Source organism: Balaenoptera acutorostrata, chromosome 9, assembly GCF_949987535.1.
Source record: "Balaenoptera acutorostrata chromosome 9, mBalAcu1.1, whole genome shotgun sequence".
Classification (NCBI taxonomy): Eukaryota; Metazoa; Chordata; class Mammalia; order Artiodactyla; family Balaenopteridae; genus Balaenoptera; species Balaenoptera acutorostrata.
The window spans coordinates 9,510,871-9,531,831 of record NC_080072.1 but is presented as its reverse complement, the minus strand read 5'-3'; the positions used below and the strand labels follow the sequence as shown (position 1 = coordinate 9,531,831).

Below are 20,961 nucleotides of genomic sequence, written 5' to 3'. Positions count from 1 at the left end.
CCCCATGGTTAGTGGTGGTTGCAGGAATATCTGCACCCAATCCACCAAGAGGGCTTCAACAGGGAGAGACAGAGCACTGGGGGAGGGGCAGAGGTGAAATAGAAACCGATTCCAGGCAGAAAGAACAATATGAAAGAGATACGACTGGGAATTCCCTGGTGGTCCAGTGGTTAGGGCTCGGTGCCCTCACTGCCAGGGGCCCAGGTTGGATCCCTGATCGGGAAACTAAGATCCCACAAACCACGCAGCACAGCCAAAAAAAAAGAGAGAGAGAGAGAGAGAGAGGACTTGAATAAGACGGCCAGAGAAGCAAAGAAGATTGAAACAACGGGAGCAGGGATGCTGTGAACCACCAAAGGTGGGGAGATCTGATGACGGCTTTGGTGACCCAGAGAAAGTCATCGTGCTTAACATCCTGTGTGAAGCTGATAAAGGGGCATAATTACAAGAGCTCACATTACTGAGTACTTACTCTGTGTCTAAGCCCTGCACAGCTACTTACTGGCTTAATCCTCACAACCACCACACAAGGGAAATGCTCTAATCATCCTGATTTCACAAATGGGGAAACAAGAACCCGTCCCATCAGAAGGTTAGAGTAGCAGAAACAGGATTGAAACCCCGGCAGTCCAGTTCTGGAGTGGAGCTCTTAACCACTAGGCTACCCAGCTCCCAATGCCAGACAGTGTGATGTGCAAACATTGTGACTTTGGGGGTGGACATTTATAGATTCAACTTTCCAGCATTTCATCTTTCAAAACCCTCTTAGGCACTTAAGACACCACGTGGCCAGAGAGATGTCTTGAGCAAAAGCCCCACTGGTCTGAACGTCACAGTCTTATCTCAAAGTCCAGCCATGGCTCTCTGATCAAACGCACTGATTTTCTGCTTATTTACCAAAATGGCTCTTTATGACAACAGCTGACAGCAAGTGTTGCTGTGAGAAAGCCGACCCCAAGCTCTGTTCTGTTTTTTAACTATTAAGGGACACGGCAGAATCCTCTTGAGAAGCTGAAGTAGAGAAAGCCAGAGGCCAATGGCAGGGGCAGGAAATGTTCGTTTCTGCTGAAGTCACGTTTACATGAAATTCCGACTTCAAAGTCCATGAAAGTGAGGGCCATGAAAGAAGGTTTCAAAGGAAACATTTGTGATCAGGGAAAAGCCTGTGACCTGGCCAGTAGAGGAGTCCCAGCAAGGATAGCTGTAATCTTTCTCCTGCCGTTTAAAGCAAAGCTTGTGAAGATGAAAAGCCACAGCAAGTTCTTCTAAGCTCCGCAGACTTTATGTGAATCCCCGTGGCTGGCTGCATGAATTCTACCTCCTTCTGTGCTGGCTGTTGGTAAATGCTTACTGAATGAATAGATGTGATGCATCCAGTGTATAACAAGTCCTTTGGGGAAAGGGGTCAAATCCCAATCATCTTTAAATCTTAAGACACTTAATAAATGTTGAAGTACCTCGTACTAGAAAAAAGTGCTGCGTTGGAAACGCAAACACTGTGAGAGGCTAGAAGCTGCTCCCAAAAGGACGAGAGAGGAGTATGCAGCCACGTGAGTGCTGGGAAGCCAGCCAGAAGCTCCTGCCATCATCTCTCTATTTTATGTGCCAGGCATGCTGTGCAGGGGACCTTCCCGGGTCCCCAGGGGATGTGAAGTCTAGCAGAAGCCCAGTACTGTGGGAGTTGAAATGGGGGTGCCCGACACCACAGGAGGGCACTGAGCCCAGACCCAGAGGCTCAAGGGGTCTGAGGTAGTGACTCAAAGGCCCAGAAAAACGGGGGGCAGAAAGAGTGTGGGGGAGAATTGTGAAGACAGGAGCAGGGACCAACATCATGAATTTGGGTATCAGCAAGCACTTTGGTATGCCTGGGGCGAAAGGTGCACATGGGAAAGCCATGGGTGCTGAAATGGAAGCAGGTCATGGCAGCCTTGGGTGCTCAGGCAAAGACATGAACTTCACCCTGAAAGCCAAGAGGAGCCTCTGAAGAATTATAAGCAGGGGAGTAACATGATCCGATTTTTATTTTAGACTGGCCTCTACTTAAAGCTCACTCCCTCTGTGGAGGAAAAGGTCTAAGACAGGCGGACCAGTAAATAATGGTGGCGACTGCAGTAAATAATGAAAACCTAAGATGTCAGGGATGTTAAGGAGAGGGGGTGCTGGTGTGGCGACCAGATGGTTACAGAGCTGATCAGAGACAGAGAAAACTCGACGGGGGTCCGGCTGGTAGGGTGAGGGGAGGCGGAGGTGCGCCCAGTGCTGGAAAACAGGCTTGAGAATCAGCGGCCCCAAGAGGTTGCCCAGAGAGTCCAGAGCAAGAAAAATAAAGAGCCCAGGACAGGTCCTCGGGAAATTCTGCTATTTGTGAGCTCGTGGGAAGAGAGGGGGCCATGAGGGGCCTGGGAAGAGGGGGCAAAGTGGTCCTAACCATGCAGACAAAAGAGAAATCACTAGGGAATTCTCTAGCGGTCCAGTGGTTAGGACTCAGCACTTTCACGGCTGCGGCCTGGGTTCAGTCCCTGGTCGGGGAAGTGAGATCCCGCAAGCTGTGCAGTGAGGCCAAAAAAAAAAAGAAAAAGAAAAAAGAGAGAAATCACTAAGCCAAGGGAGGAGGGGGATTCCAGGAGGGAGAGGACACAGCACCAAGCGCCCCGAGACTACCCTGGGCAGAAGGAAGGCTGAGCAAGAACAGGTCTGGGGGGAGACGGGGGAAGCCCCATGGCAGTGGGTGGGGCACTGGCAAGAGGAAGAGGTGATAGAGAAAGCAGGCAACCTTTTCAAGCAGGTCGGCTCTTCAAGGACAACACCACGGCAAGAAGGGGGGGAGGGGCTGAAGGAGGGTTGCTTTAAACGGGGAAGGGCGAGAGCATATGTATCTGCTGAAAGGAGATGCCAAGACAGAGGTGGGGTGCCGAGGAGAGCAGGGGTGACTGAGGGAGGTGAGGGAAAGGTATGCACAGAACCCCTGGAGGGATTAGCCTCGGAGCCACGGCTAATGCCGGGATGGAGGAGGTGGGGGGGTGGGGCGTCTGCGGGGGCGAAGGGACAGGAAACCCCAATTCCCCAGTGACAACAGTGACTGCTCCAGCTGGTGGCGCCATGTGACATGCAGGCTGGGTGAAGATGTCAACATTTCAAGAGAAGCTAGGCTATTCCTCTTGAATACATTCCCGATTTTCCGGAAATCTCCTGATTTTTAAACGTTCGCAACTACCTCAAATACAGTAAGCCCCAAACCTGACTACGGCCCAAATTAAGATCCTTATGACCAGGATTTCCACTTCCCACAGTTACTTCTTCCTCTCATCTCCCCCTTCATGTGGGCGTCTCCCCTCCGGAGAAAGCATTTCCTTTACGGGATCCAAAATACTTTTTCCTAAACTCTGTGGATCTTCACTAGAAGTAGCTACTAACCCTGAAGTTCTAAGTCTCTGGTCTCTGCCCCACCCTGAATTCAACAGATACTGTCCTATAAGCCGTGTAAAGGTTCCACATATGCCACAAACGTTAACAGCCCTACATACAAAGAAACCCTTGAGACTCCTTTGGAAGGAGTCAATTATTCTTCTGTATTCTTCTGTGCATTTTCCACAGGCTTTTCAAACAGCTGAAAGGAGAGAGGAAGACTTGAATTTCTCGGTCCTAGAGAGGAAGGGGCGGGGCCCCTGGTGTTCCGAGCCAGCTCTCTCCTGAGTGTGACTTCTGGTCCAGGGAGGCAGGGTCATCTGCAGAGGTTCCCATGAGCCTCACGTCTGGATGGAGGTATCATTATTACAATTAAAGTTATCATTCTTTCGGTCCCCACGAAACTCCTCTCACCTGTGTTTGGAGTGGAGACTGACTCTGCCCGGGCTTGGCTGGTGGCTTCCTCAGGTTTATTCTGGTCTTTGCATTCCAGGGCTGATGGCTGTGGTGCATTCTAACAAGGACAAGGATTGTTACCAATCACCCAACCAATTAACATTTCCCAAATGCCTAATATATAAAAAAACGAGGGGCCCCACGTTTACGCCCCACCGCATCTCAGTCCAGCCCCCCCATCACTTGGAAGCTCTGACTGTAGAAGAGATAACAGGATCTTAAGAAGGGAGCTGGCATCAGCTGAAAGACATCCTTCTGTGAAAGTCCAGTGACCCTCGTACAAAGGGGACAATGCCATCTCAGGTTCATCAGTACGGCAGACCCAGTCCCTGGCCTCAAGGATTTGGCGGTGGCAGAAGAAAAGAGATAAGGTGCAATTCAATACTGAGGAACAAGATGCTGTCAAGTGAGGAATGTGTAGAAAGGAGGGTGTGAGTTACTATCCACTGTGCATCTTTTCTCTGTACCACAACTGACCTGGATGCCATGCGGCAGGAGCTCTAACCAGTGGATTGAATTCCACTAAGAGTTCCTGAAGCCTACGTGGTAGATCTCCAATGCAGGGGTCACCACCATCTCAGAGTAGGCGGTCCCCTGAGGAAGGAAAGCCTACCTGAGCACGGGATTCCCTGGCCAATGCCGGAATCCTGTCCGGCAACAACATGGAAACCGGTTTGTGGAGAACAGAGTTACTATCAATAGCTTCCACAGGCTGTTCTTTTCATGTGTTTGCTCAAGTTGAACATCATCCCAAGAAATTACTCTTTCTCAGGAGAAAGTAACTTGGAGATTGATGTATGGAATGAGTCTGGATCTTCAACTTCAAATTGGTAAATTTTCTTATTCATGCTTTCTTCTTCCAGGTGCTCTATCCTCACCATAAGTAACAAGAAAATCCCTCATTAGACTTTCCTAAGGGCCGAGACCATGGATTATTTGTCTTTGTATCCCTGTTTATAGAGCCTAGCACATTGTCCCAGGCACTCTGGAAAAGTCTGTGGCTTGGATAGATGACTGAAGAAGGAAGAAAGGAAGGAAGGAAGGAAGGAAGGGAGGGAGAGAGGGAGGGAGAGAGGGAGGAGGAAGGAAGGGAAGGAAGGAATATTTTTTCGACTGAATGATACTTGCATTTCTTTAACAACCACTGACATGAAAACTGAGACACAGAGAGCTTAAGTAACTTGCCCAAGATCACACAGCTAGGAAGTCAGAGAGCTGGGATTTGAACACAGGCCACCTGGTTCATGAACCCACACTCAAAACTATTAAACCATCTACTTATGTTTCGCAGCATATACTAGAAAATATGAAAGAAAAAAAAAAGTCCAAGGCAAAGTTACCAAAATATCCAAAAGAAGAAGTTATCCTGAAGAAAATATGGTTCTTAGCTACTTATATAGATTGCCTCGCAGTGTCCTGTTGGCAAAACTCACAGCCAAAACTAGAGCACTTTAGAAACAAGAGAATAATATTACTAAACTAGCAAAACAAAGATTCTGTAGTAGTTGGACTGGATAAAGGGGTAAAAACCAAATTCGGTTTCAATTGACTTTAGGAAAGGAAATAATCAAATCATCAAGCAAATGGTTTTCTGATACAAATATGAAATTAATCTGATACAAATGGGAAATTAATCTGAAACCATCAGAACAAGTCACCCTGCCTTAAAATCCTATGATCCCTCTAAAAATGTAAACCTCGGAAGGAAGTCATTATTAAATCCAGCCGTACTGAGTGGTGAGTCCAATTCAATCCCCAGAGATTAATATTAAGGCACTAAGTGATTCTAACGTGTATCTTGTTAGTAACAGAGAACAGTGCCCAGAGGAAACTTTCAGGGAGAAAAATCCTTTCACAGCCACCATTTTGGTGTCTTCCTGAATACAGAGGATGAGAAAAATAGAAGAACCCAAGACATCGAGGTGGGGATGAGGAAGAGAAAGAGTCATGAAATTAAATGGTGTAAAAATTTAAATGCTCTTAAAGCTTTTCCTTTTAAAAGGGACCCCCCGGCACTTCCCTGGCGGTCCAGCGGTTAAGACTCCATGCTTCCACTGCAGGGGCACAGGGTTCCATCACTGCTCAGAGAACTAAGATCCCGCATGTTGCACACCGCGGCCAAAACAAATAAAAAATAAATAAAAGGGACTCCTCTGTGGAAAACATTGTACTAGATGACGTGTGAGCTTGGAAAAGATTAAGACAGGATCCAGCCGGTGGTACAGCTTCTGATGTACCAGAAGATGGGCCTGGTATCATCTAAGTCAAGCAAGGGACAAAACCAACGACTTCTGCTGACGTGTCCCACGCTGATCAAAGGAGAAACCCAGAGGCCGGGAGCAGAGAATGCACTGCTGTGTCAGACCAGACAATTGGCTTCGTCATTCCAGGGCATGACCACTGTGTGGCAGGAACGGACGTGAAGGAAGGGCAGGCTGTGGCCAAAGAACTCATTGGAGCCATTCCAGAGAAGAGAGGATGGGGGGCTGGGTGGGGCATTCCCCAGAGGCCCTCCAAGACCCCACACGCTGGCGTTTTACATCTAAAAGGTACAGTGAACTGTGTGGAGAAAACTGATACATAACGAGATTCCCCTGCAACAGGGTAGAGACCGGCTTAGTTACTCACTCCGTGTAAAATAGTAACAAAGCACATAGTGGTTAAATAGTGTTATTACTATACATGTTATTATGCTACTAATGTGAATCACTCACAGTTTCCTGGCCAGGAAGACTGAACTGAAATTTTTATTTTAACAATGAAATCATGTTTTTTTGACCAACAGATTGGTAAAACATAAAAGAGCTCAATAAAAACAAATAAGGGTATAGAGAAAGCAGGGGCTTTCATACCCATAATGTACATAGATACTGCCTTTTGGGAGGGCGATTGGGAGCAGCTATTAGAATGTTAAACGCATGTGCTCCTTCGCCCAGCAATTCCATTGTTAAGTATCTGAGTGAAATCCTTGTACATGTGCTCAAAATGGCATGTGCCGGGATGTTCCTAGACACGGGAAACAACATGCAACATACAATATTTCATCTAGGCTATGCAATATTTCACAACAGTGAAGGAGAATGAAGCAGATCTGTATTTACCTACACAGAACATCTCCAAAACATATTGTTAAGGGGAAAAAAGCAAATTGCAAAACAATATGCTATGGTCTTATTTATGATTTCTTTTAACCCACCAGACTATAGATGTCTGGGTTACACTACAGATATATCCAAAAGCTTCGAGCAAAGTCTGCAGGGGGCATGCCAAGATTATGGCAGTGGTTAGCACTATGGAGGAGCGTGCAGGTGGGCTTGGGACAAGGAGAACAGCCCTTTTTTAAATTTTTTATAAAAATGACTTGCTATGAGGTGTAATTAAAAATTAAATCTTTGAAAATGTTAGCTCTAAAAATGTCTACCTGCCCAATCGAGTGTCCATCAGGGTTGGAAGTATTTTACCAGCTGTAATTACTTCAACAAGAGGAGGTTCATTCAACAGATATTTATTGAGCACCTACTATGGGCCAGGCACTGTTCTAGACTCTGGGGAATATTAAAAATATCTGCTTTCGTGGAAGTTTATATTCCAGGGGAGTTTATGGCATCGTTTCCTTGGGGCGGCAGGGGGCGGTGTCTCTGGGAGAGAAGCTGGGGGGGTTGATAAAATATGCCCAGAGACAGGGTCAGCTCTTCTAGGCCAGGGAAAGAGGAAGAGGTGTCTGCAGTTGGGCAGCTCCAGTGCCACTCCCCAGGCCTTGTGAAGGGATTGAGAACCAAGTATGGAAGGAGGGACAGCCAAGCTCTGGTCTGGTTTAGGAGGCCTGGGTCCTCAGGGCTACCAAGGAGAGTTCCCTTCCTGCACAGGGCCACTTAGAATGACGATGGCTGTAGGGGGACAGAGGGACAGAGAGTGAGAGGAAAGTGAGTGGAAGGAAGTAAGATTAGAGAGGAAAGGAGCTCGTGGAGGAGGAGGCGTTGCTCCACCTTGGCCAAAAGCGGGGAGACCATCGCTCCCTTCAAGTGTCATCTGGCGCCAGAACAAGGCCCAGCAGCCCTGACTGTGCTGGGAGCTACGTGAGAGGCTGCCATGCCTCAGCAGCCTCACTTCCCCCCACTCTGCCCCTCTGTCCCCCACACCAGGCCACCTGGCTTCTGCTTTGCTTCCTGTCCGAGCTGAATGGAATAAGGAATAGGATAGGTGAAGTGACTCCAGAGAGGTCTAACCTGAAAAAGCAGAACTGAGACTAAGCTTACCATAGTGATCATTTTGCAGTATATACATAGATCAAATCATTATCTTGTACCCCTAAAGCTAACACAACATTATGTGTCAATTACGTGTCAATAAAACTGGAAAAAGAAAAAGTGGAACTGAATTTGTGGTTTACTCAAGAGATTAAACATACAGTTTAAGGAGAGAGGGTTAAGGGAATCCTGTAACCCAGAACAACCTGCATCCACAGAACGATGGCAAGGAGGGGGCCCTGGGGTACACACAGAGGAATGACTCAATAATAGTGAAATGGCAGACATCCTTAAAAAGCCAGTAAGGGAGAGATTTCAGGCTCGGGCAGCCTCTCCTGAGGCCTTCAAATCATCCCTCAGAAGCCCCAGGGATGCCCCAACTGACCCTGACCCAGCCAGCGTCATGTGATACCAGTTCACACGGGTGCTGGGAGGCAAAGGTAATCTGATTGTTCTGGAAAGTCATGTTTGCTAGGGAAGACTGGCTCTGTTAAAGATCAGTGTCAGGTCTGAACCTGTTCTCCCCAGACCCACGTGCTGTACCTCAGAGAGCAAGACAGGGAGAAACGCAGGGCGGTGTGAGCTGCTTTGTAGAGGTCTGATGATTTATAAGATCCAAGTGGGTTTAAAACTGCCATGCCCAGTTGACCGGACTGGACCTCAAGCTAAAGAATCACCTCCACTTCATTTCGTTTCCACTTTGAACTCAGAGAATCAACCGGGAGATTCCTGACCCACCACTTCACATAGTAAATAATCCTTTCAATAGAGAATGGATAAACAACAAGGTCCTACCGTATAGCACAGGGAACTATATTCAATATCCTGTGATAAACCATAATGGAAAAGAATATGAAAAAGAATGTACATATATGGGGCTTCCCTGGTGGCACAGTGGTTAAGAATCTGCCTGCCAATGCAGGGGACACAGGTTCAAGCCCTGGTCTGGGAAGATCCCACATGCCACGGAGCAACTAAGCCCATGTGCCACAACTACTGAGCCCGTGTGCCACAAATACTGAAGCCCATGCGCCACAACTACTGAAGCCCATGCGCCTAGAGCCCGTGCTCCGCAACGAGAAGCCACCGCAATGAGAAGCCCGCGCACCGCAACGAGAAGCCCGCGCACCGCAACGAAGAGTAGCCCCCGCTCACTGCAACTAGAGAAAGCCCGCGGGCAGCAACAAAGACCCAGCGCAACCAAAAATAAATAAATAAATTTATTTTTTTAAAAAAGAATGTGTGTGTATATATATATATGTATAACTGAATCACTTTGTTGTACAGCAGAAATTAACACAATATTGTAAATCAACTATATTTGAATAAAAAATTTTTTTTAATTTTTAAAATAATAATGCTTTCTTCTCGCTCTCGGCTGGCAAGTCCTTCCCAGCTCAGGAGTCTGCTCTGTGAACAAGGAACCAGCACAGGACACCTGGGTCAGCTACCATTTGCACAAGTCTGCATGGGGCTGGCAATGGTGTTTCTCTCTTGTCAACTTGAGGTGTACATTGCTGAAACACATGGCATTGCTTTAAAATACACAATTCCCCAGGAGATTTCTGATCTCAATGCCTCCAAATCTTTCTTTTTCGTTTTTTTTCTTTTTTCAAATCTACTTTCTAGAAGGACTTTGCCCAAACCTGAGAAAGATAAACACATTGGCAAACCCCAGCCTCACTGTCCTCAACAGAGGCTTGGAAACGCCCTGAAAGGCGTGGATGTGAGTGCCATGTGCTCAGACACCGCATATGCTCCCCTGCTCACATGTCACTATTTCACAGCCAAGTGCTTCCCAGCAAAATACACAAGGGCTTTGTCTCAATCTGCAACAGTCTGCACTGGCATCAGAACCACTGTCACTGTGTCTGTCCAGCTCAGAAAGAACAGCTGGGTGGAGGGTGGCAGTGAGCTGCCATGGCGAGAGGGTCAGCCCCACCTTACTTCAGGGGGAAAACACAGCTCTGCACATCCTGGCTGGGATTTCTGGTCACAAATCTCACTAGGAAGGAAGGGATGGGGGAGAAAAATGAAGGTGATTTTTTTTGTATTACTCTCTTAATAAGACAAAGCCTAGGGACTTCTCTGGTGGCGCAGCGGTTAAGAATCCTCCTGCCAATGCAGGGGACACGGGCTCAAGCCCTGGTCCAGGAAGATCCCACATGCCACAAAGAAACTAAGCCTGTGTGCCACAACTAACTGAAGCCCGCGCGCCTAGAGCCCGTGCTCCGCAACAAGAGAAGCCACAACAAAGAGTAAACCCCACTCGACACAACTAGAGAAAGCCCGCGCGCAGCAAGGAAGACGCAACGCAGTCAAATAAATAAATAAATAAGTAAATAAATAACAAAGCCTGGTCAGGGCATCAGAATCTCACCCGAGGGACTTCCTTGGTGGTCCAATGGTTAAGACTCTGTGCTCCCAGTGCAGGGGGCCCAGGTTCGATCCCTGGTCAGGGAACTAGATCCCTCATGCCACAACTAAAAGAGCCTGAATGCCACAACTAAAGATCCCGTATGCCCCAACTAAAGATCCCACTTGCTGCGACAAAGATCCCGTGTGCCCCAACTAAGACCCGGCGCAGCCAAATAAATAATTTTTTTTTTTAAGATTTATTTATTATTTTTTAATTTTTATTTTTGGCTGTATCAGGTCTTAGCTGCGGCACGCGGGATCTTCGTTGAGGCATGCGGGCACTTCGTTGCAGCGCGCAGGCTTCTCTCTAGTTGTGGCCTACAGGCTCCAGGGAGTGTGGGCTCTGTAGTTGTGGCACACAGGTTCCAGAGTGCGTGGGCCCTATAGTTTGCAGCTCACAGGCTCTCTAGTTGAGGTGTGCGAACTCACTAGTTGTGGCACGTGGGCTTAGTTGTCCTGAGGCATGTGGTATCTTAGTTCCCTGACCAGGGATCGAACCCGCATCCCCTGCATTGTAAGGCGGATTCTCTACCACCAGACCACCAGGAAAGTCCCTAAATAAATTTTTTTTTTTTAAAAAAGAATCGCATCCGAAAGATGCATTTTTTAAATAAAAACAAAATAATCAGTTGGGAACAGAATAATCAAAAGTCACATTTTCCAGACTTAATTGACATTTCAGATGTCAGTCACCGGTACTGGACCAAACTGATCAGATTTGGGGACGCCCCTCCTCCTCCACACCCCAGCTTTCTTCCCCTCCCCCTTCGTCAACTACAATTCTTGGCCATCAAATCTCTGCTGTAATTCTGGTGGGGGCCATCTCCAACCCACCCCTGACCTACCTGCGTCTCCCAACAAAGCCCCACAGGTCTCTTCCCCACTCAGCACCCCCTCTGAAGCAGCCACCCCACATTTCTTAGATCAGCTCTTCACTTTTTCAGTCTCCAAGCTTTTTTTTTTATTGAAGTATAGTTGATTTATAATGTTGTGTTAGTTTCAGATGTATAGTTAAGTGATTCAGTTACATATATAAATATATATATATATTTCTTTTTCAGATTCTTTTCCATTATAGGTTATCACAAGATTGAGTCTCCAAGCTTTTGCTTTACCTCCTTTTCCACCCCAACAAGGCAGTCCCACATGCTGGAAAAGTGTGGGTTTTGAAGTTTGCTGACTTTCCATCCTTTACTGAAGTTAAATCAGGCTCATCAACAGCTCAAGGAGAGCAGCTGATTTGCACAACTTGCGTTATAACTTATTAGGGAATCATTTCTGGTGTTTGTTTCTTTTGTTTGCTTTTGGATTTCATTTTGTTTGTTTTTGTTGGATTGTTTTTACCCGAAGTCTAAGGGAATGCATTGGAGATCAGGGAACTATGCAGTAATGGACAGAAGGAAAATAGGAGTCCATGTCTCTAAGGGGAAGTGTATTAAATGATAAGACAGTGCTAGGAGGGCAGATGGAGTTTCTGCCACAAGCTGTGCACCACGTGCCTGGCACTGCGCTGGCGATATGATGGTGGATGAGCTGACCGCCTCCCTCCCTCACGGAGCTGACAGTCTGATACGGAGGCAGCTAGACAAGCAACCAGTTACTGATGATCTAATATGAATAGTGCTGAGAACAGGAAAGTACAGAGCAACGCGGGTGCACAGACTGTGGGGGGAGGATGTGGGGCGTGTTTGTGTGTCAGGGGAAGAAGACTTCCAGGAGGAAACGCTCCCTAAGCTGAAACCCGAAGGATTGCGGAAGAGAAGCTTGTTGAAAGCCAGTGGGCCAGAGAGCAGGAGATGAAAGAGCTGGGTGTGGCTGGAGAGGCCGGGCTTGAGGCTGCAGGGGCTGACAAGGACCAGAGTTAAAAAGAGGGGAGTGCCAAACTGGAAATAACCCAAATGTGTTTCAACAGTTTAATGGATAAACAAACTGTGGCGCATTCATACAATGGAATACTACTCAGCAATAAAAAGGAATGAATTATCAATATACACAACTTGGATACATTTCAAGTTCATTATGCTGAGTGAAATAAACCAGTGTTAGGTTACCTACCACATGGTCTGTGTGATTCCTTTAATATGACATTCTCAAAAAGACAAAACTATACTGAGGGAGAACAGATTTGTGGTTACCAGGGAATCAAGGGATGGTGTGACTATAAAGGGAGAGCTAAGGGTCTCAGGGGGTGAGGAGGTTTTCCTGATTGTGGTGGTAATTACATGAATCAATTCATGTGTTATTGAATAAAATTCATAAAACTATAAAAAAAAAAATAGGGGAGTGCTCGAGGACTCCCTGGGGCCTTGGGTGGAGCCGGAAAGGCTGAGACACGCCCAGAGCCACCTCCAAGACCTTTTCTTCCCTCTGTGAACCTACATGCTGTCTCTATAAAGCATCCCTAGCCAACTCTTCACTCACTTAGTGAGAAGCGGCCAATCCACGTCAGAGCAAAGGGAGTGGGAGACACGCCCCACTCCCCATGTTTTTTCCTGTACTTATTTCGGCCGCCAGAAAAGCCCTAGCAAAGGTTCTCCATGATTACATAACAAGAACGGGGCAAGCAAGCTTTGGGGGACACACGGAATCCAGCCGTTTCCCCTTTAAAACTCGCAAAACACCGAAAAGTGTGTGTGAGCAAAACATGCAGTGCAGGCTGTTCCCCTGGGTCGCTGGCAAGGTCTGGAATCACCATCCAGCGGCAAGAACCCTGTTAGCCCACGGTGTTTATTTCCTTTTGATAAACAGTAACGTGTAATTTCCCATTTTTAGGGACAATAATTACTTCAAACAAAGGGCAGTTACCAAAGGGCGGTTACATTATTTAGAGGGACAGGTTCTCCTCCGTAAGAGAACTGCAGCTCAGCTTTTTAAAATAATAATACTTTTTTTTTTAACTTTAGCTAAAAGCATTCATTTCTCTCTTAGATAAGATTCAAGAAACAAGTACTTTTTGGAACACAGGGTGTTTAAATAGAAGAAGGAAAGGAAAAAACCACCTCTTCCCCTCCAGGCCTCCTGGACCACCAGCTCTTACCCCAGCCACGCTTGGCACCGACAATGCCCACCTGGCACTTCTCCCTCCCGCAGCTAAATTCCTAGAATTTATTTTCTAGGAATTTAGTCAATCCACACCGAATGCCTCCACTCTCTCACTTAACATCCCTAATCTGCCTGAAGGGCCCACTTGAAATTCAAGTTGTGAGCGAACTTGTACTCTTACAAGCAGAAAAAGCCCTGGTATTATTCTCTCCTGCCTGTTCACATTCCAGCCCTCCCCACTGCCTGGCCACTAAGCCAGAGGATGGAGGCCAGGATGGTGGCCCTGCGCCCCGGGGGAGACCACACCCCCAGATAAAACCCCAAACCCAGGCCACAGGGCACTGGCTAGAAAGCCAGGGGCTGTCAAAAGCCTTCTCCCTCACCTGGCCTGGAGTGGGGGACCTTAAGACAGGCAGGGGACAGGAATTCCCTGGCGATCCAGTGGTAAAGACTCTGGACTTCCACTGCAGGGGGCATGGGTTAGATCCCTGGTCGGGGAACTAAGATCCCATAAGCCGCGCAGCGTGGCCATACAAAACAAAGCAAACAAAAAGACAGGCAGGAGTCTGAAAGCCGGGCTACAGGCGAGGGGCCATGTCAGGCCCCCAGAGGGGAAAGCAAGGCGGGCACCTACCCATGCTGTTTGTGAGGCTCTGCTAAAAGGCTCTCCAGGCCCAAAATACCCAGAGCTGGCCTGCCCAAAGGCCTGAAATAACCACCAAGAGGGACCCACATCTCAGGGCCCAGAAGTCCTCTTTTTAAATGTAAATATCCCAAAGAATTAACATAAAGGGCCCTGGCACTCTCCAGCACAGCAGTTTCTCAGAGTACAAAGCTGTCGATCGACTAAGGGAAAAGCTTGTGTCCCTGCAAGGCTTAGGGCTTAGGGACCCACCGGGGTAAGGTGGCTAGCTCCCGCGGCCGCGCCCTCCCTGGGAGGTGTGAACCTGGCCTCCAGCAACTTCCCGATGCACCGCCCCCCTCACCCACCCCCGGTCTTCCTTCCCCTCTTTCCTCCCCGCTGTGCCCCGCGCCCTACCCCACTTGGCCAAAGCAGGGCTGGTGGCTCGCAGCAGCCCAGAGGTGGATAGAAATCTGCCTGGCAACGAGTCACGGGGACCTGGATGCGGCCTGGCAATTGGCAGTTCGGCCGAACGGGGCGTGGCGTCAGATGCTCCCTAGAGACTGTCCTGGGGGGAGCCTCCCCCTCCCCCCGGTCCCTCCCTCCCACGCTCCCTCTCACTTCTCCGGGACCGCGAGTCTCCGGAAGGCTCTCTTACTCCCTGGAAAATGGCGGCCCCACGATTACATTATGGGGGGCTTAAGGGTGTCACCTGGTTTCTGATTGGAGCGGAAGAGCTTGAAGTTGCAAGAATGCTGTTTTATTTAGGTGGTAAATTCATTTGGGGCGCTAGGAGGGACTTAGATAGGGAGCGGGGCTAAAGTCCCCTCAAAGCCCTTGGGCGCAGCCCCTGCTCCCTGTAGGTCCTCTCTTCTGTCCTGCCCTCCGCACGCCCTGACACGCTCCCAGCTGCTCGTTCCAAATCGTCCGCCTTCCCGGGGCTTTGCTCCTCCCCTGCTGCCTTCTCCCTCCCGGCACCGGCCACGCCGCATCCACCTCTGCCCGGTCCCGGGCTCGCTTTTCTGTTTTCCCCATAGATTGCTTTTTACTTCCTTCTCCCCTCGGGCCCCCATAATCTCCGGAGGAAAGAGCCAGTGGTCCAAACTCGTGGAGGCCGCAGTTCCTTCCCCTTGGGCGGGGCGCCGCTGGTGGGTGGGACAGAGCCAGTGCTCCGCTCACCGCTCACACCGCTGATGGTTAGCGAGTTCCCAAGCTGGGCTCCGATTGGCCTCAGCTGCGGAGCCCAGGAGGCCGGCAGGCGAAGGGATGAGGGAGACTGTCCACTGTTGGGAACAACTCTCCTGCCCAAAACTCCTCTCTGGGGCCCCCTCACATTCCCGGGTCCTCCCCAAGAGAGGATCCCCAGAGGCCTCAGCTGGCCTGCATTCCCGCAGCCCGGGGGGCAGCCAGCCCACGGGACGGGGTGGTGGAAGGGGCCTCCAGGCTTCCTGGACGGCCGTCACGGACAGTGGGTGAGGTAGTTATAATGCAAGTGTTTTGACTGTCTTCTCCCATGTTTATCATCATCCTGTAAGAGTGAATACTCAGGAGGGCAAAAGACCCAGGGTAACACTGGGGAGGAGGGGCTGGCAGCAGCTGACAAGGTTGAACCTGGGCCAAGGGTTCACTTCGCTTAAGGCCTGGAGCCTACCCTTACCCCCCAAATGGGCAAGTGAATAAGAGCCTTTTCTGGGCTGGACCAGAAACCAGCCAAGCTGCCGGGGTCTCCGGTTTCTGCTACTTACTAGCTGTGTGACCCTGAACATAATTGCTTAACCTCTCTGAGCCTCAGTTTCTATGTCTGAGGAAAGTAATACCCACCTCATAGGGTTGTAGAAATCAAAAGAGATAAAGTGCGTACAATACATATACAATGCCTAACACAAAGTAAGTATTCAATAGAAATGGCTAACACTTCCAGTACTTACTATATGCCAAATACATTATACTGTATGTGTTAACTTACATCATCCTCACAAAACTGCTATGACAGAGATAATGTATCATCCCTATTTTATAGATAAGGGAAGTGAGGCACAGAGAGGTTCAATAACTTGCCCAAGATCACACAGCTAGGAAGTGGCAGAACTGATAGCTACCATCTTCATCATCTTTATCATCATCATCATCATCATTATTCCCTTACTTATTCCCTTGTAGGCTCCTTGAGGAAACGGGCTTTGCCCATAAGTATTTAATAACTGCTTCAGTTCTCAAAAGGTCAAGGCCCTACAAATTTTGAAAGACAGCTTCCATTTCCTAAAACCTCCCCAGAAAAAAATTCCCAGGTTCCTCAGGGAAGCAGCAATGGCATCAGGGAAAGGGGGAAAAATGCTTTTTAAAATTTTTTAAATTTTTAAATTTTTTTTTTTTTGGCCGCACCCTGACATGTGGGATCTTAGTTCCCCAACCAAGGATGGAACCCCTGCAGTAGAAGCATGGAGTCCTAACCACTGGACCACCAGGGAAGTCCCAAAATGCTTTTTTTTTAAATTAGAAAGCTTGGATTGACCTAGAGAGAGTCACCTCTTCCAGCTCTAAGGGTGGAGACGGATTGCTTCACTTCTCTGAACCTCACTTTTCTATAGCCTTCTGGCCAGGGGCCGAGTGAGAACTCAGCATGAGATCTCAAGAGATGGGCACCTTGTGGACCACCAGGCCCTGTCCCGAGAGAAGCTCTTCATTCTTAACCCTTTCCGATCCTCGGCCCCGCTGCTGGGAGGTTTTTCCATTAAGGCCAGGTCTCAAGTTCGTGGTGGAAAATAACAGAGATTTTTAAAGGGAATTGAAACCACCAGCCTCAGCAGAATGTTCCACACACATTTGCTCTGGCCCATGCACGGCAGCACCTCTGCTGGCATCAGTCAGCCTTGGGAAGCACTAGCAAATGCCTGACGCCACGGGGCGATTCAGAGGCCGGTAAACAGCTCTGGCATTCCCAACCCGTGGCAAGCATTCATGCACTGAATTCTTTGTCCTGATGAGGACGGACAGAGAGCTGCTCTGTGCTGCAAAGCCCAAAGCCAGAACTCCCGTTTCCAAACCCCAGCCGTAAAGCACGCCAAGGCCGAGGCATGCAGGCCAGCAGCCCTTTCAAGTGTGCTTGCAGAATAAACTTGCCCAAACTTGGACTTCTTTCTTGAAAACTTGGGTTTACTTGTTAATTTCAAAGGGGGAAAAAAACACGGCGCTGTTACAATGGAGAAACTTGGCAATCTCCTCCTTCACCAAGGGATCCAAGTCATGAGGGTCCTGAGCAGTGACCCCACTCCACTTCTGTGGGATCCCTTCCCGAGAACACATAACCTGAACCCAAGCATGAGGAAATATCCTCAGACAAACCCACACCGAGGGACGTTTCTGCAAAACAACTGGCCCTGTACACTTTCAAAAATCTCAGTGTCACAAATGACAGCAAAAAGCAAAGGAACTGTTCCAAACTGAAGAAGCTAAAGAGACCATGACAATTAAATGTCACATGGGATCACAGATGGTTGAAGCCTAAATGGGAAAAAAGACATTGATACAAGGAAATTGTAAGTACTGGGGCAATTGGTAAAATTTAAATATGGGCAATATGTCAGATAATAATAACAATGTTAAGTTTCCTGAATTTGGCTCTTATCTTGTGGTTATATAAGAGAATGTCCATACACGCTGAAGGATTTAGGAGTAAAGGGTCATGATGTTTGCAATTCACTTTCAAATGATTCAGCAGATATAATGATAATTGTAACATCTAGAGAGAGAGAGATTAAAACCAACAAGGTAAAACTGGGAAATCTAAGTGAAAGTTATATGGATATTCACTGTGTCATTCTACCAACTTCTCTGTAGGTTTGAATTCAAAATAAATACACTGTAAAAAAAAATAGGAACGTCAGTTACAAGCTGAGCAGCATCTCTCACGTCACAGCTAATACGCAATGCCAGAGAGCTAAGATGGGACTTGAGAAATGAGACGCACGTGCCAGCAACATGCAAAGTCCTGGGGGTGCAGTGCCTTGGCTTTGGGCCACTAGAGACATAGCAGTATTTCAACAGTTCTGTTGCTCAAAACATTTGAGTTGGTTTACCAGCCACATGGGAAAATTAGTTGCACTACATTATAATCATGCCTTGCTTTTGACCCCAAACAGCCCCAGCCACCTAATTAACCAGCCTTGCTTCTGAAAATATCATAGACTATTGGAACTGGCAAGGGCCTTAGATAATGCGTGCCTTATCCATGTTACAAATGAGTAAACCGAGGCTCAAAGAGGGACCTTCACTTGTTCAAGGTCATGGCGAATCCCACTGACTCCCAGGCTAGTGGTCTTTTTCAGGGTTTTGTCCTGGGAACCCTGGAGGATCTTCCAGGCCCTTTGGCTATTTGCAGGCCTCAAGAGAGGAAGATCTGTGCTTCCCCAAGGAAATTGTTACTTTTTTTTTAATGCACAAGTGATGTTGAGAGCAGTTCCAAAAGAGAGGGGACAAAAATATTCTTAACAGTAAAATTTTCACGGAAGTAAGTGTAGCACCTCCCAAGTATAAGTGTGTTTGTTTAAAACAAAAATTGTCATATTACTTTATGATCATACCTTAGATACATCCCACATAACTGTGGCTATTTTAAGAAACCTCAATACAGGGGCTTCCCTGGTGGCGCAGTGGTTAGGAATCCGCCTGCCAATGCAGGGGACACGGGTTCCTGCCCCGGTCCGGGAAGATCCCACATGCCGCGCAGCAACTGGGCCCGTGAGCCACAACTACTGAGCCTGCGCGTCTGGAGCATGTGCCCCGCAACGGGAGAGGCCATGACAGTGAGAGGCCCGCGCACCGCAATGAAGAGTGGCCCCTGCTTGCCACAACTAGAGAAAGCCCTCGCACAGAAACGAAGACCCAACACAGCCAAATAAATAAATAAATAAATAAATAAATAAATTTATTAAAAAAAAGAAACCTCAATACATAGAAAGTCACACTTGCCAAACAGAAAAATGAGGATGAGGGCATTGTCCTGGTCGTTCTCTATCTCGCCATCCACCCTGAGGCCCCTTCTCCCTGCTTCTCTGCCCTGCTCTGTGCCTCCGGGAGGCCGATCCTTCTACCCGCAAGTTCTGGGATTGGGACTTCCCCGGTGGCGCAGTGAGTAAGACTCAGTGCTCCTAATGCAGGGGGCCCGTGTTCGACCCCTGGTCAGGGAACTAGAGCCCACATGCATGCCACAACTAAGAGTTCACATGCTGCAACTAAGGAGCCCGCCTACTGCAGCTAAGACCCCACACAACCAAATAAATAAATCTTTTTTTTTTTTTTAAAAAGACCTGGGCTCGCTTGCCCTTCAGCACAAGGCACCAGCAGAAGGAAAGGTCAGGGTGCTTATTCCTGCTTCTCATGGGGGGCAGTTCTGGCAGATGCTGTGGGCCCTCGTGGCTAGATTCCAGGAATACCATCTCTTCCCAGGGCCCTTCAGGCCCAGGGGTAGCACCAGCCTCCCGCTGTCCCTGGGGGTCTCACCACCCCTTGTTGGCTGCTTGGTCCTAGCCCACTACTGCATAAACAGCCGCCGTTAAATTCTGTGTGGCCAAGTTGTCTTCACGAACATTTCCTGTAGGGACCCTGACGTACAGAAATAAGTTTGAGTTGCTGAAAAACATACACTGCCTTTTGTGAGCATGGGGTGCATTTCAACATAATTGAATTTGGGACTTCCCTGGCGGTCCAGTGGTTAAGACTCTGCACTTCCAATGCAGGGGGCTCAGGTTCGATCCCTGGTCGGGGAACTAAGATCTCACATGCCGTGGGGTGTGGCCAAAAAAAGTAAAAAAAAAAAAAAAAAAAAAGAATTGAATTTGCCAAATGTCCCCTTAGCCACGCCCACAGTCGGTCACACTGCTTAAAGCAAGGTGCACTGCCAGACTGCAGGCCCTGCCGTGGCTCTGCGCTGGAACTCCAAGGAAGGACCCTGAGGAGCCCAGCCCAGCCCCCTTCAGGTCTCCTGAGATCACTCCCACCCTCAAATGCAGGAACTGGGACCTCAGAGTATTAAGACCTCCTGAATCTGGGCCCTGCAGGACTTTGGGGAATAACTTGGACCATCCCCATCAGGTAGGCGGTGAGAAGGCGTCAGGAAGAACGGAGGAAGGGGGGAACTCAGAGTGGGTGGGCAGAACAAGCGAAGGAAAGCTCGCTGGGATGGGCCCTCCATATGCGTCTCCACCCCCTGGCACCTCCGCCATGTTTCCCCTTCCGGTGGTGACAGTCACTGCAGCAGGGAGGGCTCCTGTCCTGTGGTCACTGCCTCCAGCCTGGGCCTGATGTGGGAGGAGGGCAGCTGAGAAGTTTCTCACATTTGAATGGCCCGTTGCCATGTTCCTGATCCATCTGACCCACTACCCCTGACTGTCCCAGCCAATGAGATCTCACCCTGAGAGTCCAGGAAACATCACCATCATCCTCATCATCCCCGGTAGAAGCGTCACTTACACGTGTGTATTTCCAGTCTTCCAGTGTCCCACATCCATCACATCATTTGGTCTGTGGAGGTCAGCAGAGGAGGATTCTGAGACCAAGGGGGGCAGGGACAGCATCTAACCACGTGATGCTCTAAAAATACTTGTTGAATGAATGGACGCTGAGGGCCACACTAGTGTACATCACCCCTTCCTCAATTTAAAAAAAAATTTTTTAATTGCCATATTATTGGACAACCTGGGTAGTTCTGCCCAGGAGATCTTTCCAGCGTCCCAGTGGGCATCCCCCTGGCTGTGTACACAAGTGCACCGCACT

At 48.5% G+C, this 20,961-nt stretch overlaps 1 protein-coding gene across 5 annotated transcripts in view; it reads right to left on the bottom strand.

Moving 5' to 3' along the window:
* AHNAK (AHNAK nucleoprotein) overlaps positions 1–20,961 on the bottom strand; it is a 124,724-nt gene that overhangs the window by 62,581 nt on the left and 41,182 nt on the right. For all 5 annotated transcript variants that reach the window (XM_057553170.1, XM_057553171.1, XM_057553172.1 and 2 more), the window contains exon 5: positions 3,820–3,919. In XM_057553170.1, the coding sequence (XP_057409153.1) occupies positions 3,820–3,919 (100 nt within the window). The remainder of the gene's footprint in view (positions 1–3,819; positions 3,920–20,961) is intronic.